This window comes from Pantherophis guttatus, chromosome 7, assembly GCF_059756535.1.
Source record: "Pantherophis guttatus breed Tessera chromosome 7, ASM5975653v1, whole genome shotgun sequence".
Classification (NCBI taxonomy): domain Eukaryota; kingdom Metazoa; phylum Chordata; class Lepidosauria; order Squamata; family Colubridae; genus Pantherophis; species Pantherophis guttatus.
This window is the reverse complement of record NC_142069.1, coordinates 42,597,898-42,616,289: the sequence shown is the minus strand read 5'-3', so window position 1 is coordinate 42,616,289 and position 18,392 is coordinate 42,597,898. Positions and strand designations below refer to the sequence as shown.

The following is an 18,392-nucleotide window of genomic DNA, read 5'->3' as shown; positions in this document are numbered from 1 at the left end:
GGAAAATTTGTTCTTTTAAAATAAATTTACCATTTCTAATGGTGCAAAGAAAGCATAGCAAAACATATTGATGGTTGCACTTTTTAGATAGATTTTTTTACTAGTACAGTTGAGCAGCTGTTAAACACCTGCTAAATTTAATAAAATTTCAAATTATAAAAAATATTTAAAGTAGGGTAAAAATATTTTCTCATTCCCCCTCCAAAGAGCATCAATGCTTAAGTTCAACCTTATCTTTTGTCTTTTTGAGTCAAGCATCAAGTCACCACTTCCTCTAATAACAGTTTTGTTTGAACATTTTGTGTGAAACACAGTGACATGAAATGATTAGGGTACTGAAGTTTGTTCATGTCCTTAGATTATGAAGAGGAAGTAAAGGTTCATGTCCTTCAGTTCAATCAACTCACAGGATTGCTGAAAAGGAAAAATAATTGAATGATAAGTATATCACCAAATCTTCTTGTGAGAGAGTCTAGCATGTAAATTTAACAAACAAGTCAATAAATAAGAGAAAGATATCATTGACATACACAAATACTAGAATATTTTCTCTTTACAAGCTCACACTAAATTTATGGATATAAGATATTTTAAAGAATAATTGATGGCATTTTTTAACTTGCGAAATTATATTTTGAATTCATTGTGTAATAAGGAAACAAACACCAGGAAATCATCTCATGTATTATGTAGCCATGACAGTTTTCATAATCATGCATTTAAATTTATTATATTTTAAGACTTTCATCAACATTTTTCCATATTGATAATTATAAGAATAAAAACCTTAACTTCGTATATTCGTACTATTTCTTGTTCCATAATTTAGATAGAATACTCTGACTTCTGTTTTACAAATTGTTCTCTTAGGAGCTGTCTTTCTGTCTCATAAAATAGGCCAATGGGACTATTATTGCACTGATGATAAATTATATAATTCTGCTTTACAATATTTTCTAAAGTATCTGAATTAAACCATATGCTTCTGTCATAATAAAAGAATTATTGACAATTGTTTTTATAAAGTAGTGAAAAAGCTATATATCCAAATTTCCTCTTTCTGACACATATGTAGAAGGTAAAAGGCCTGTCCTTCTTCTCATAAAATTTCTATGCTGCTCAGACATTTGGCTAAGATCAAGTATTCGATCCTCTTTTCTAGATGGATATTCAAAGTACTATGACCCAGGTTAGAGTAGGAAAAAGAAATTCAGTAAGAAAATAATTTCCTGGTCTGTAGTTTCTGTATGTGCAAAATTTTTGTTTTACTGTATTTTGGATCACTGAGGTCTATCCAGTCCTTGAAAAGTTAATAATAACAGAAACAATGGCAGCCTTTTGCAATTTCCATTGAGCCTATACTGAACTTAATCTTGGTTTTGTTCCTGCTTGCCCACATGAGAATCAGTAGTTTAATAGAATATAATGAATCCATCTGAAAAGATAAATTTAATTTGCTGTTCCTGTTTTCCTACCAATTTTATGTGGGCTTCTAAATCTGCACATTGTGTCTAGGCATGTTGAAGTTGGTTCCTTTGTTATGGGAATATCAGAGTGCTGTTTCCATCTATTCCCGATGATAATCACTGTGGTATATTTCCTCATTTGGTATAATAAATATACAGTAGTAAGATAAGGATAATGACCAGCAAAACACAACAACAAAGAATCGCAGCAGTGGCATGTCCGGATACCAATCTGATTCCTACTGTACTTGCTCTTTCCTCATCATATGGTTATATATAAGATTATATTCCAGAATATTGAAATACAGAGTAAGAACATTGGTATAATCCATAGAGCTCCTGTGGAAGTTTGCTCTAAGAAAAAAAAGATCTTGTTCAACTTACCCTTTTTTTAACCATCAGATTTCCAAGGAATCTAGAGGGAGCATTATGTGTTTTTTTTTTCTATACCCCTAATTCTTTACTGATTGTGCAATAGTGGAAGAGAAATTAGGATTTCCTTGCATTGCAATTGTTTCAAATAAAATTCAGACCAGAAGACATTTATAAAAATAATAAATTTAAATTTATTTGATTAAATATGCTTATCTTATTTAAGGATTCCATATTGGTAAAAAAATCAGGTAGAAGTTGAGAGTTAAAAGAATATTTCCTAAACTACTCTTTTAAAGCTACTTTGCTAGTACAGGCCTTGCTAAAACGAATAGAGCTTGAATCAAAAGATTCTTTTGAGTATCAGAAGATCAGTTTGTAAAATGATAAGCTATCCAAATGTACCATCCAGCTAACAAACTTAACTGCTGCCTTTGCATCAGGACACAGATGGATGGGAAAAAATGACCCTGACCTCCATAAGACCTACATTCCTGTGGAAGCATAGAAGCATGATAATCAGGAAATGATGGGTATTAGTTACAGAAAATGCATTATTGTGAAGACCAGGAGAAAAGTGCTCATGAGAGGAAGTGATTGGATTATATGGGAATGAGTGAATAAGACTGGGTCGTTCCTACTGAGTAAATTGCTGTGATTTATAAGAGAAAGGCTATAGTGATATCGTACCCATTTCTGGCTAGACTTGTTTCACAAACAGTCTTAAATCAATATGTGACAGTTGCCATTGGCACAAAGTTTGTTTATGTAAGATGTTTGTTGTAAAGGTTCTAGACAGAAGCTAATAGATTTCCAATTTCCAGTCATATTTTACTTTATTTATCTGACGTGTAATTCTCCTTTTGGGTGAAAATTCTTCAACTATGACAAAAGCCAATAAAGAGATAAATTGGTGCTTTAGACTAAGAATTTGAAAGGCATTGACATCCTGATCCTAAATACATTTATATGGAAGTGTCTAAATGTTCATCCTTTTGAGTTTTTTGCAGCTGTGGTTTTCAGTCATGATGTGTTATTTCCCAGACATGTTGCCATTGGGAGAGGTGGCCACATATACAGTTAGTTGATTGCCACTTTCAGAATTATCCAATTCTTTGATACTTGCAATCCCTCAAAACTAAGAGGTTGATTCAGTGCAAAGTATAATTCTGTATAGAGGCCAGCTCAGCCTATGTCAGCATAGCTAACAGCAGAACTAAATAAAAAGGCTGTCAGAGCTTAAATGTTCATGTGAACAATCTCTAATTTCATTGGTATCAGAGGAATTTGCTTTCAAATAAATGCTTGGGGCAGAAGCTGCATTACAGAAAGGGATTTACTTTCTGTAGAGCAAGCATCAAATTCAGACATAGGGACAATATTTTTGGTTGGAGAGTTTTACATAATCATGTATATGAATCATCTTTCTGTTTTTGAAAATCCATTAAATTATTAGTAAATGATTAAATTTATCCATTAAATAATTAAGATTTAATTTACCTCAACTAAATCAACTATTATTTCATTTCCCTCTCTTTCTTACCCCAAGGAGTAGTACAATCATCCCAATTTTCATTTTGGTGACATCATTATAAACAAGATACAAGCCTTTCCCAGTATCTGATTAACACAATCAGTGCTTCATTGAGAAGGCTTCAACACCCCTTGTCTGCAGACCTTGTTGTCCACATATCTCAAAAGGAGATTTGGCTCTGTCCTTGTAGTGTTGGTCAAGTGGAGGACATTATCCATTATGTCCCTCACTGCCCCATTTACAATGAGATCAAGGCCAAATTATTAATGGCAGATAAACTCAAAGAGTCTAATCTTGAAAAATTGAATTTCCATAGCTGAGGATGGCCATCTTGGTGCTAATGCAAAATTAGCAAAATTTAATCATATAGCCCCCCTTCCCATAGTATTGATCTCTGGAAGACAAATAATAGTGTTTTCCCCCGAACAGGTGCTCTTGCAATCAGAGAACTTGCCTAGTACCCTTTAGTAAAAGCAATGACTGGTAAAGAAAGTTTTGGGAGGAAAATTGTATTTTAGCATTATAAATAAATATTTTCATGTCCACCTATAATCTGCTCTTTTAGGCAGTTGGCACTTAATTGTATTAATTAATATTATTGCATAATAATAAAGACTTCACCGTTCAGAATGACAGTTTCAATATAAATCTTTTTTAATATAATCTTTTGATGTACTTTTCTTCATGTAGCTCCAGATGCTCCTCCAGCAAATGTAACTGCAGTAGCTACATCTCCTTACAGTATTAATATTAGTTGGAATGAACCTACCATAATTAGTGGACCAACATTCTACCTCATTGGTATTTCCTCAGTAAGTCATTTCAAGTCTTCTATTCTTTGATTCTTATTATTCATATAATAAGTAAAAACAGAGTTTTACTTAGGAATCAGATATTAAATAATATTTTATTGATTGTTAGTATGCAATAGGAACACAGAATCTGCAGCTTCTGCATCTCTTTCTACACCTTTAGTATTCCCCTGGCAACACAGCAGAAAATCAATAGTGGTGTATCTTGATATTTGGGAATAAATAGAAAATATGCAGAATCTCACCAACTAGAGCCATTCGTTTCCCCAAAACTGTTAAAGGCAGCCTTTGGCAAGTCTTCTGAATACAAGATACTGTTTGCTGGACCAAAGAAGCTGCATCTGATAAGCCAATAATCTAATCAGCTGTACCAGGATTGGGCAACCTTTTATCTTTTTAAAACTATTTTCTCTCAGGAATATCTGTTTGGAAGATTCCTAGCAGGCAAGGTTAAAAGCAAAGAGTGGATTGCACCATAATAAAAAGTTAGTGGTGATACCATTTTGCTTCTAATAGCATTCTTTTTATCTTTTCTAATTCACTTCTCTCCCAAAATACAAGGTAGGCAGTCCTCATTTAGTGACCACAAATTGGGTCTGGCAAAAGTGAAATGGTCACTAGGTGACAGCAAACTGTCCTTACTTCAGCTTTCCTTTGCTTTACAGACCTGTGAAGGTCAGAAATGTGAGAATTGGTTGCTAAACTACAAGTGGTCACAGTTACTTTTTCATTACTGTCATTTACAATCACTCTATGAGCTAAAAGAGGACTACTTGTCAATTGTATGAACAATCTGAACATCTGAAAACTTGATAAACCAAAAAGAACTAGCACAGAAAATAAAAATGGCCAAACAGAATTACTTTGAGTTTGCAAACAAAACTGGTAGATGGCTGGCCTACAGACTGAAAAAAGATAAAGATAAAAGGATGATACACCAACTTAGAGATGCAAATGGAGAGATCCATTACAGCAGGAAAGCGAAAAAAGAAATTATCCAGACATTTTATGCAAATTTATATAAACAAGAAGAAGTAGAAGATGAAAAGATAAAACAATATATAAAAAGATCAGATATTCCAATAATTACAGACAAAAAAAGAGAAATGTTAAATAGGCCAATAACTAAGATGGAATTGGATGCTGCACTGAAAAAACAAAAAAATAATAAAACTCCGGGACCAGACGGCTTACCGGTGAAATTATATAAACTTGTACAAGAAACAATAGGAGAGATTATGCTGGAGCTATATAATGAGGCTTTAGAGAAGACAAAAATCCCGCTAACCTGGACGGAAGCAATAATTACAATCATACCCAAAGATGATACTGATCACCAATTAATTCAAAATTATAGACCAATATCTCTATTGAATACAGATTATAAAGTATTTGCAATAATTATAGCGGAAAGAATAAAAAAAGTACTGAATAATTATATTCATATGGACCAAAATGGATTTCTGATGGGCCACCAAATTAAGAACAATATGAGAGTAATAATAAATGCACTTGAATACTACGAAGCACATCCGGAAAAACAAGCTTCACTGATTTTCCTTGATGCCCAAAAAGCATTCAACAACTTAAATTGGAAATTTTTAAAAGGGCAATTAGAGAGTATGCAATTCGGAACAAACTTCGAAAAAATTATAGGAGAAATATACACTAAACAAACAGCAAAAGTAATTTTGAAGGATGACATGACTGATCAAGTTGATATAACAAAAGGGGTTAGACCACTGTCCACTTTCTCCACTATTGTATATTTTAACATTGGAGATTTTGCTAAAAAAAATTAGAGAAGACCAAGAAATCAAAGGGTTAAAAATAAGACGAGAGGAGTACAAGGCTCAGGCTTTTGCTGATGACCTTGTATTTATAGCAGAAGAGCCATTAGAAGTAGTACCAAAACTGTTTAAGAAAATAGAAGAATTTGGAGACGTGGCTGGCCTAAAAATAAATCGAAATTAATCGAAATTAATACTAAAAAATCTTACGAAGATCCAAGAGACAGAACTGGAAAACAGGATACAAATCCAAGCAACGAAGAAAATAAAATATTTAGGGATCTGGCTGTCACCAAGAACCTCATCAATAAGAGAAAACAATTATGATAAATTAATGATACAGATAAAAAAAGATTTGGATAATTGGAAAAACCTACAGATCTCATTAATGGGAAGAATTTCCAGTATTAAAATGATCAAAGCTGCTATACCTGTTCCAGGTTGTGCCAATAAAATTAGAGAAAAAATTCTTTGAAATTTTAAATAAGGTGATTTCTAAATTCATATGGCAGGGGAAACGACCATGAATAAAATTGAAGTTACTCCAGGATACCAAGGACAGGGGAGGAACAGCACTCCCGGATTGGGAACTCTACTATCAAGCGGCAGTGTTATCATGGGTTAAAGATTGGATGGAACTGAAAAATAGCAGAACATTAACAATCGAAGGTCATGATTACAAGTGGGCTGGCACTCCTTTCTATGGGATGAAAAATATAAAACACATACTTACTTTAAAAGACACACAATTAGAAATGCATTACTATTAATTTGGCTCAAAATTAAAAAACAACAGTATACAAAAATCCCAATTTGGCTTTCACCATCAGAAGCATTAAGGCATCCAAACTTAACAGAACCTAAAAGTATAATTAGACACAAAGACTTAACTGATTATCAAGGGAAATTGAAAACTAAACAACAATTGGAAACAGATTTAAATAGAGAAATCGATCGGTGGACCTTCTCACAGATTCAATCAAAACATAAGGAATATATAAAAACATACGAAATTTACAAAAAAAACCCCAAGAATTAGATAAAATTATACTAGACTCAGAAGAGAAATTAATTAGTAAAATTTATAAATTCCTGTTGCGATATAAGATGCAGGAGGAAACAGTTAAGAATATGATGATTAAATGGATGCAAAACTTCAAATATACAAGAGATCTGGAGAAATGGGAAGAACTTTGGCAATTGAATACAAAAGCAACATTAGCGGTGGCATACAAGGAAAACCAGTTGAAGATGTTTTATAGGTGGCATATGTCACCCACAAGATTGGCTAAAATTCATCCGAAAAACAGCTCACTATGTTGGAAATGTAAAAACTCACAAGGTACCTTTTACCATCTATGGTGGACGTGCCCGGTAGCAAAGAAATTTTGGTCCAATATTAAGAAATGGCTGGAACAAATTACTAAACTACAAACAGAGAAGAAACCAGAAACTTTCCTGTTAGGAATCTTCACCAAAACATATCCTAAAGAAATAAAATATTTGTTGATACATATTCTAACGGCAGCGCAGATAACATATGCCAAAAACTGGAAACAGGAAAAAATCCCAACGAAAGAAGTAGTAATGGACAAAATTATACAGTGCGCCGAAATGGATATGTTAACAAAAGAGCTAAAGGAAAAGGAAGAGACAGACTACTACAAAATATGGAATAAGTGGTACCAATGGTATAACGCCACTATCAAAGAAATACAATTAGAAGAAGGATAGAATAAAAATGTAAATATGTATTTAAATAACTTCCTACGGGCAGATAAATCTGTAGAGGGAAATTTAAAAAGAAAGGGATAATCCAAATATATAGTATATAGATTACTAAGGGGGGAATTCTTAGGGGAGGAAAATAGTGGGGAGCGGGAAATGGAAAAAGGAAATTATTAGGTTAAGATTAAGAAGAATAAGTATAACTGTACTAATTGAAGGACCAATACGAAACAAATGCTTCAAAAGATTAATTTATTTATATGTTGTTTGTTGTGTAAATGTTTTTATATGTTTTTATATGTGTTTTAATAAAGTTTATAAATTTAAAAAAAAAGAAAAGAAAAATCTGAACAAATTCTCCCAGACTGCATGGCCTTGGAATCCTATGAAGGAACACACAGAATGAGTGTGAAGACTCTGGGTTCCTAAGGTCTTAGATAGTATCACCATTCTAAGATATCTCTAAATATAATCACAGATAGTCCTTAACTTATCATCATTCATTTAACAACAATTGAAAGTTGCAATGACCTCAGAAAAAAAATGACTTGTGACCTGTACTTACACTTACAGGTAAGTATACCGTAGATAAGAATTCTGTCATATCGTCACCACTACCAGCTTGGCAGAACCGGGCGGAACCGGGCAGAACCCACCACTGCATTGCCGCCTCCGCCTATCGCCGCCTCCGCGCCTCCCATTTTCAGCCTCCCCATGTCCCATTTTCGGCCCATTCCAGGCAGCAGGGATAGGCAGCAGCGATCCCCGCCACCTGGAACAGCTGATCGGTGGTATTCTGGGAGGCTGATCCAACCACCAATCATCTGCTTATGCTAAATCAGGCTGTGCTGAAGCTGACCAGGCTGTTTGCTGTTTGCTGCAAGGAGGCAAATTGCTAGGAGGCAGAAGCTGAAGGGTGGAGGCTGGTGGGTGGGTGGGGCTTTGGCAACATTTGCTCTATAAGACGCACAGACTTTTCCACCCACTTTTTTGGGGGGAGAGTGCATCTTATAGTTCGAATAATACAGTACTTTCTTTGAGGAAGTTTCCAATTACTTTCCATTTAAGCTTCTGAAGATGTGATTCAAATAGGGTCAGTGCTCTAAGCACTATTTGTACAGCTGGTCACTGTCATAAGTATTATACAAAAAATTAGATCTAATTTAATTTAATTATCTAATTTAATGTTATTTACTGCATATACTGATTTCTCCTTTTTTTAAAAAAAAACTATTAAGAAATATTTCTTTTTAATGGAATTTGCTATGGCATATATCAATTTTGCAAAGCAGAGATATTTGATGGTTTCCTCTATTGTAATATTATTCTGAATTTTTATCTTTGGTCATAATAATTGATTAAACTATAAAATCAATGTTTGTATAATGATCTACTGAGTGAACTCCAATATATTATAAATAGTCTTTCATTCCCATAATAAGAATATCTCCTCTTCTCCCTTCAGGCCTTTACATACACTAAAACCTTGAGCAATCCTCTAGCAATTATTTTTGTTTATTGTTAGTTTTAGCTGTTTCAGTTATATATATTGTCTTTTCTTTCTTTCTTTCTTTCTTTCTTTCTTTCTTTCTTTCTTTCTTTCTTTCTTTCTTTCTCTCTTTCTCTCTCTCTCTCTCTCCACCTCCCTTCCTTCCTTTCTTCCTTTCGCTTACTTCTTTTCATTTTCTTGTTTGTTTAAGGATCAAGTATTTCTTGCTTTTCAGTGATAACCAACCCTATATCATTTTTATTGCATTTTTCAGCCCCCTTTAACACATATGATTTACTTCAACTTTTTTGAGGCTAGCCTTTGGCCACCCAGTGTGGTATTTTACTAAGTAAGGATTTAAAACCAAGCTTTTTATTCACTGCATCATATTGTCCCCAGTATTATTCTTAAGCTGAATATATGCGTGTAAACACATACATGCTAAGAAAAAGTTAATGATAATGAAATGAGCTTAGCTAATCTTCCGTGGGAAATAGTCTGTGGACCAGACAAACAGAACACAAAGCTTAGCATTGTGAAAATGGAAGAAGTCTTATTATGTTCCTATGTTGTTATAATGAGCAATGATATATGAAGAAATACTTTGTCCCTTGATAGTCATCCCAGGAAATCACTATCTGTTTAGTACATCAGAATCTTTATTTAAGGTTAACTCTCAGTGGGGACACTAAAGCACATCTGTCAAATAAAATATATGCTTAAACTATCTTAGTCTCTTAGCAGCTGCATCTTCAGTAGAGATGACCCTATGGCACTGCTACTGTAGACATTTGTTTTCTTTTTTTCCTGTTTCATAATAGAAAAAAAAACTGGAATACGGAAAACGTGAAAATGTTTTGGTGTTCGTTTCTATTAAATGTTTTTCTTTGTTCTATTTCTGGGACCTTTTCTAATTCCGTCATTGATTGATCCACTTGAAATGGAGATCCTGTGTGGATTCTTCTGAAACAGGATCCCATCTTATAAAAATAATCATGCCTCTGGTGAACGTTTTGACTTTATGCATGTACAACTGGATTCCAATATTAAGATAAGCAAAGCCTTCTACTTCAGATGTCCAAAAACCAGGCTTGCTCAATATCTCAGATGCCGCATTGAAAATCTATTATGTGTACACAGATCCTTTATCAATTCCATAGGTTTATCTGACTACATTTTATCATTTAGTCTTTAAACTATTATATTTCATCTACTTATACTTTAGGAATCAGTCCTGCAATATTATCAGTTTTTATCTTCAGACATTACATACATCACATATAAATAGAGGAGCCTGAGTGGCGTAGGAGGCTAATGTCTCCTACTAAGGCAGCATTTAACATCCAGCTGCCTGCAATTACTGCGAGTTCAATTCTCACCAGGCTCAAGGTCGACTCAGCCTTCCATCCTTTCTAAGGTGGGTAAAATGAGGACCCGGTTTGTGGGGGCAATAAGCTGACTTTGTATAAAATATACAAAAGTATGAAGACTATTGCTTAACGCATTGTAAGCCGCCCTGAGTCTCCAGAGAAGGGCGGCATATAAAAATAAATTTAAAAAAAATATCTGCAGGTGTATTTAAATATTCAGTTGAGGCCTGATGATCTATAGGGTTGTGGTCCTTTAGAAGCAATCAAGTATAGCAATTGTGTATAGTCTGTACTTATTCTATTTACTGTTTAATGGAACAATGATGAAATAGAGTATTTTCTGATTTTGGGTCCTAAGACTGTTAGATGTAAAAATCGAGAGAGCAAAAAGCATGATCAATCTCCAATTTTATGCATTACCAAAAAAATATCTGGAAAATTATGCCAGTGATTTCTGGATTAAAGGTTCCCCAAAGGTTCCCCGCTATATAGTCATACACAAGATCTAAAGAAAATTTATTGCATTAGTACTGGGATAAAAAAGCGTGACAAAGTCATTATGCATGCTGTGTCTGTTTGTGTTATTCCTTAAATTTACCCACCCCCCACATGCTCTGCACTTTTTTTTTCTTGCACAGGTAGATGACAATTCAGTCCTGTTAACTCAGTTTTCTCTTGATGATATATCACCCATAGTTTCTTACGAATAATCTAATAAACATTATGCTTTTGTACCTGCTTGTTAAAGGTGGATACAGATTACTATCAAGCTTCATTTGTCAAAGCAAACTATGAAGATAAAACCCTCAGTATTTCAGGATTGAGAGCATTTACAAGGTATTCCATAATTGTCACTGCTTTTGTAGAAGATGTTCAGACTGCACATACAGAAGGCAAGTCTAGCTCTTCCATTATTGTTTCCACTTTTGAAGCAGGTAAGTCGCTAATTCTGTTTGTACATTTTATTAACTACCTGAGTACATAAATATTACAAAGTAAATTACAACCAAAGTCATAAAAAAAATTTAAAAGCATAAATAATTCTTAAATGTTTCTCTAAAACAGCAAAGTATCCCATGCAGTGTCATATCATATAGAGAGAAAAAAATCTAAATACAACTCCCTCACTGCCACTAAAACTTTCAGCTTCTCTGTTTTTGTTTTGAAAAGAAAGGTGAACCATGTAATTTTTATCTGATTTACCTGGAACTTAATATCACAGGGGAGCTTAAATTATCAGCTATTATCTTCAACTTTAATCCGTGGTCAATCTGTTGAATATAAAAAACCCAGTATATTTATATTTTCCCCCAAATGCAATACAGTACAGGCAAATTCACTATAGATTTTGCTTCTTAAGGTCTTTTTAAAAACCTATGGCATAATTTTTTTTTCACTAAGAAATTAGGATACTATTTAATTGCTTTTTCAAAGAAAGAAAAAAGAAAAAAATCAAAGAAAAAGCAAGATGTAAAAAAAGAAAAAAGTTAAGAAAAGTAGAAAAATAAGAAAAAAGTATAAACGGCTTCTGATGCTTCATAGCATTTATATTTTATATTTTATAATTTATAATATATATTTAACCTCTCTCTCTAAAGTTACATCATGATTCTCTTCTTTCTGTAATCTATCCTGTTGCATTGCCAAAACCATGTCACATTTTTAAAATAATTTTTATGCAAAAAGTCCATAAGACCTAATCTTTTAGACTCTAGATGTGCTTAGTAATTTTTAATTAACTGTTTCATCAGCTATTAATTTTTTTCAGTGCCTAGGGACCCACTTAACAATGTAACTTTTCAGAAGATACCAGATGAAGTAACAAAATTTCAAGTGATGTTTGTACCGCCCTCTGAACTCAATGGGAATATTCAAGTATATCAAGCTATGGTATATAAAGATGATGACATAGACATCTTTCAGGTTTATAATTTAAGCATTATAGACAGAACAAACAAGTCAATCACTGCCGTGCTAGAGGGATTAAAAGGAGGACACACATATAATATCAGTGTGAGTTGAACTCTTTTTCTCCAAAATCAATACGTCTAAATTAAATATAAAAAACTGAATAGGCTTTATTTATTTATTCATTTTAATTTATATATTTAAATTTATTGGATGTTCAGTCAATTAGTATGTCATTAATGACAATAGACCCTTGTTGTTTAGAGATCTATAAAACGAATGAATGCAGTTGGATTTCCTGTTTTAATTTTATTTCAATAATCTTGAAGTTGTCAAAATATATAATAAAAAATGATTAGCAAAAAGAAAAATCACTGTTCCATACATAGAAATAAGACCCACTAGCTTCAATAAAGTTATTGATATGTTCAGAATAAAATATTATTTTTCCATGTACTTTTTATGTTATATATGTATCCCTTTAGATATATGTAGTGAAATATAATTAATTAATGAATTAATTAGTGTTAGACTAAACATGTTGAAAACTGTTTTATTTGTTTAGGTATATGCAATCAATAGTGCTGGTGCAGGACCAAAGATTCAGCTTAAAATAACAACAGATATTAAAGGTAAACTATTATAAATAGTAAAGCCAGTAACTGCAGAAATATAACATCAGCTTGCTTTCATTTGGGTTTTTATACACTAGTTACTAGAATTTAATAAGCATATAACTTGTTTCATTCTCTATCTGGTCATAATCAAAATAAAGTTAGATCTTTCATAAATGGCATAATACTGAATTGAGTAATTTGTTAAAGTGTACAAAGACCGAAATCCTGAACAAATTTATTAAAACACATGTTCCATTAATCCAGTATAAATTGAATTCAAATAATAATGGGGATTAAAATAACTTGAAACCTGTTTTGGCAATAACACTATGGGTAGCCCTATAAATTTTGTACATAAATAGTGTTGTGAATGAGATTCATATTTTCCAGTTACTTGTGAAACATAACTCAGTTTTATTTGCACAATCTCTATCATAGTAATATAATTCAATAATAATTTCAGTTATTCAAAGATAAATAAGCACAATTCCCTATCTTAAAAAAGAAAGGACTAAAAGTGCTTGGATAGCAAAACAGAGACCTACTGATTTACAATTTGAGAATTATCTCTGTGGTAGGATCATAAAATGGCTATGATTCAATTCAATAGTACTTATTTGTTTGTTTGTTAAATTTATTTGCCACTTATCTCACTGTGGGGCTACCGTAGGCAGCTTACAACAATAAAAATGGAGAAATGAAAAGAACTGTAAACATAACAGTACTAAAGTAATGGAATAGAATAAACAATTAAAAAAAAAAGAGAATACAGCATTGTGAGAATCTAAGATCGGAGGGTGTGAAGGGGAAGTGAGGTGGGGAGATGGGATTTGCTATAAATCTAAAAGCTTCCTCTAGTGGGATAGTTATCTGAATAGTAAATTTAAAATATTTGTTGTGTGCACATTTAACTGTAAAGCATTGTAGCATTTATTGTCTCAAAACAGAACCACCAAGACCTAGTAAAAAGCCAGCGCCAGTTTATGATACTAGTGGAACATTACTTGTCACAGCCACTACAATTACTATTCACATGCCAGTTTGCTACTATAATGATAATCATGGGCCTATTAAGAAAATACAAATTCTTGTTGCAGAAGCAGGAGGTACGGATTGTTCTCCTCTTAAAAGGCATTTATGAATCTTCTTTCTATTTCTACCTTTTCTTAACCTCTATTTGTCTTACTTGCTCATGGAAATTTCTGAATTTTGGAGTTCTTCATGAGCTACATATGAATTATGAATGGCAATTATGAATGAAAATGAATGGTAAAAAGAATGTGATTCACAGAAGATATCCTACTTGAAGGAGGAGAAGAATTGAGTGGAAAAACTAGCAACAGAGAAAACAGAAATCTTCCTGCCATTGGTTTTACTCCATTTTAAAAAACTCAATATATAAATATATAAATTTTACAGCACTTTGTGATATTAGGTTCTCTGAAACATGGGATCTTATATTTAATCAAATAGTATCCCTGTCCTCATTTACTAATGAATAATCTTTTCAAATTAATTGTCTGAGTAGATAAATTTAGTATTGCATTATAAATAAATGAAATGAGGACACCGTGGTTTGAGAATCATATCAAGTTATTCAAACTTTTGATAAGCGCTTTCAATATTTGGGTTTTTTAAAATCACAATTCTTGGTGTTATTTGGAGTCATATGCTATCCTTTTTATTTAAGAATGGAGATAAAGTATTTAAAGGTAGTTATACGTACATAAAATTACAATTCTTTTTGATGCTTTAACAGAATATTGTATACCTTAAAGCAGGGCTGTCAAATTCCTGGCCCACGGGCCGGATGCATCATGCGTTGGCCACGGCCATGCCCGTTTTAGCAGAAGGGGGGGGAATCCCAATACATCATGTGACAATGCCATGACAATGTGAGTTTGACACCCCTGCCTTAAAGACTAATATATTTATAACTCTGTATGCTTTTGAATGCTGCACTTAATTTATCAGAAGCATTACCTTAAAAAAGAAATATAGTAAATGCACAAATAGAGCTGATAAATAATAAAAAAAGAAAATAAACAAGAATTATTATCTATATATCACTATATCACTTCTCTTTTTTGGGAATTCAGTTCAGAATGATGGCAATATCACCAAGTGGTATGATGCATATTTTAATAAAGCAAGACCTTACTTGGTAAATGAAGGCTTTCCAAATCCTCCATGTATAAAAGGGAATGGAGGAGTGAGCACCAAAGAAGATATTTATGTAATAGGGGCTGATAGCACATGTATGATACCAGGAAGTGAAGAAAAAATTTGCAATGGACCACTGAAACCCAAAAACCAATATGTGTAAGTATTATTTATTTTATACCATCCATCCCACCTGAGTGACTCTGGGCAATTTACAATAAAATATGATTTGCATTTTTGGAAGAATTTGCAGAGGTAAGAAAATTGACTTGTTTAATTAAGGAAAAGTCCATATCTATATTTATTAGGAATTGGAAACTCTTTAGAACTTTTTGCTGAAAATGCAAAAAACTCCAAAACAAATTAAGTAGTGATATGGATATGATTAAAAAGGTAGAATACGGAAAGATGTCAGCCCAAATGTGACCTTTGAGAGAGAATATAAATTATAAATGTATTTAGAACTGCTGTAAATATCGGAAACCACTTCTTTATATCATTCTCTTTCTCTTTTTTGTATTTTTTCTTCCATTTCATTTCTTTTCTATTTACTTATCACTTTACTTTTTTATTTATTTAAATTTGTGCTGTTTTTACTTTGTAAAATATTATTTAAAGAAAATTAATTTGAAAATATACAGGATTTTGCAGCAGCTTTGAATGGTTTGGAGCATGTGCGGCAGAGGTGGGTTTCAACAGGTTCTGACCAGGGGTGGGTTCTAATTTCTAATCTGTGGGCGTGGCTTATTTTGTGGGTGTGGCTTGATGGTCATGTGACTGGGTAGGCATGGCCAACTCAATGTCACGTCAAGAAGTGCCTCGCCTGGCCCCTCCCCTCCCAGCCATTCCTTGTCACACCCAGCCTCAACATAGCTATAGTTCTGTAAAAATGTTGTTCACCTTTTTTCAACTTTATATCTACATACTATAGATGCACTTTCATGGACCACTGAAAGGAGGAAATGGCTCACATGCTTTGCCCAAGAGTGTGATAGGCAACAGGATTTTAAGGGGCTGCCAGAAAGAAGGGGGGGCAATGTAGTTTCCAAAGCACCAGAAGGCAAAACAAGAAGCAATGGATGGAAACTGAACAAAGAGAGAAGCAACCTAAAACTAAGGAAAAACTTCCTGACAGTGTGAACCAATATAGGTGCAGAAATATTTCAGTCATAATTTCACATACATATAAAATAGCCATTCATGTATTACAACCTGCATATTGTTCAAAACAGTCATTAGTATTATGGCTGATGTTTGACAGCAAGCCTAAAAGTCAAAGATTACAAGAGTGCTTCTTTCTCTGTATGCATACAAAACATCATATACCAGGAATAGCATATTAAGATGGATTTATGCAGTGGTGGGTTTCAAATTTTTTTACTACTGGTTCTGTGGGTGTGGCTTGGTGGGCGTGGTGTGGGTGACAGGGGAAGGATACTGCAAAATTCCCATTCCCTCCTCACTCCAGGGGAAGGTTACTTCAAAATCCCCATTCCCTCCCCACACCACTAACTTGCTCTGGGAAGGAATCAAACTCCCCCCTCTTCATTTCCCCAAATAAAATATTACTCATAAGAAAAGCAAGGAAAAATCAAGCTATTAACAAGGAACCTGCCTGATACTCATTCCACATTCCTGCCAGCTGCATAAAGGAAACTTTGTAAGAAGAAAACAGCTACCGGTGCTTAGAGTTAATAGAAAGTGGAAGCCGGAAGTTCGGCTCCATTTACAAGCAGGCAGAAAACTCATTCAAGACAGGATATTTTACAATGGAAATCAGCCAAACCTTTTTAGAAACACAAAGCCCATGTTGCACAAACCCCAAAACTTCAAAAACATAGAACCATATAAGAATTCCTCCTCTTATCCAGTTTGTTGTTCAGCTGACCCAGAAATGAACTGCTGAATGTCACTTTGCTTCTGCAAGCAAAAACCTCCTTCGAGCAGCTGCTTCTTGGCTTGTCAATTTAAAGCGATGGCGTCTGGTTTTTTTTTTCCCCTGGCTGAGAAGGAGTCCTGATTTTTTCCTTCTAGTCGATCAGTTGGGAGGCTTCTTGGCTTTTCCATTTAAAGCAACGGTGTCTTATTTATTTTTTTCCTCTTCTTTGTCAAGTGAGCCTGATCTTTTCCTTCTAAGCGATCAGCTGGGAGGCAGCGAATAGATTGTGGGCAGGGCCAGGCAGAGGTGGTATTTACCGGTTCTCTGAACTACTCAAAATTTCCACTACCGGTTCACAAGAGCTGGGGAGAATCTGTAGCAACCCACCACTGGTTTTGACCAGTTCTGGAGAACCGGCAGCAGAAATTTTGAGTAGTTCAGAGAACTGGTAGTAAAAATTCTGGCTGGCCCCGCCCACATCCATTCTCTGCCTCCCGAGTCCCAGCTGATCGGGAGGAAATGGGGATTTTGCAGTAACCTTCCCCTGGATTGGGGTGGGAATGGATATTTTACAGTATCCTTCCCCTGCCACGCCCACCAAGCCATGCCCACCAAGCCATGCCATGCCACGCCCACCAAGCCACGCCCACAGAACTGGTAGTAAAAAAATTAAAACCCACCATTGATGTGTGGATATTCATACAGGAATGGTTGGTATCTTCTTAAAGCAGACATACATTTTCCTGGAATTTCATACTTGCCCTTTATAGCTGCAATGCAATTTGAGAAAAAGACACACATGAATTGCCAGCAATTGCCAGTATGGATCTACAATGTCCAATCATGCTCCAAAGCACCATTTTCCTTTGAATCCAAAGAGCTGCAAAGCGTGTCACAAGCTACAAGGCTGGTGTCTTTAATTTATATATACAATTTATATGCTGTATACTTATAAAGTAAGCTTGTGTGTGTATGTGTGTAAAATGTTGTGTGTTTGCTGTTTATAGATTTAAGTTCAGAGCAACAAATATCAGAGGTCAATATACGGATTCAGACTATTCAGATCCCATCAAAACTTTAGGTAATGAATGTTTCATCACAAATGTCTATTTATTAGAAATGTACAAATCATTTTTAAAACTTCCTAGTGAACCTGTATCCCTGTTGTTATAAAGATAACTCCTTTGCATCAAAGGTACAAGGCTGCATTGACCATTGACTTTCACATCTCCTGTTTCTCTTGATCACTGCCTACTGTATATAT

General features: G+C 34.0%; 1 protein-coding gene across 1 annotated transcript in view; it reads left to right on the top strand.

The window, feature by feature from the left end:
- Positions 1-18,392, top strand: part of PTPRQ (protein tyrosine phosphatase receptor type Q) — a 114,256-nt gene that overhangs the window by 71,157 nt on the left and 24,707 nt on the right. The window contains exons 44-50 of the mRNA XM_087874315.1: positions 4,063-4,184; positions 11,310-11,496; positions 12,330-12,574; positions 13,035-13,101; positions 14,034-14,192; positions 15,186-15,408; positions 18,136-18,209. Of these exons, the coding sequence (XP_087730441.1) occupies positions 4,063-4,184; positions 11,310-11,496; positions 12,330-12,574; positions 13,035-13,101; positions 14,034-14,192; positions 15,186-15,408; positions 18,136-18,209 (1,077 nt within the window). The remainder of the gene's footprint in view (positions 1-4,062; positions 4,185-11,309; positions 11,497-12,329; positions 12,575-13,034; positions 13,102-14,033; positions 14,193-15,185; positions 15,409-18,135; positions 18,210-18,392) is intronic.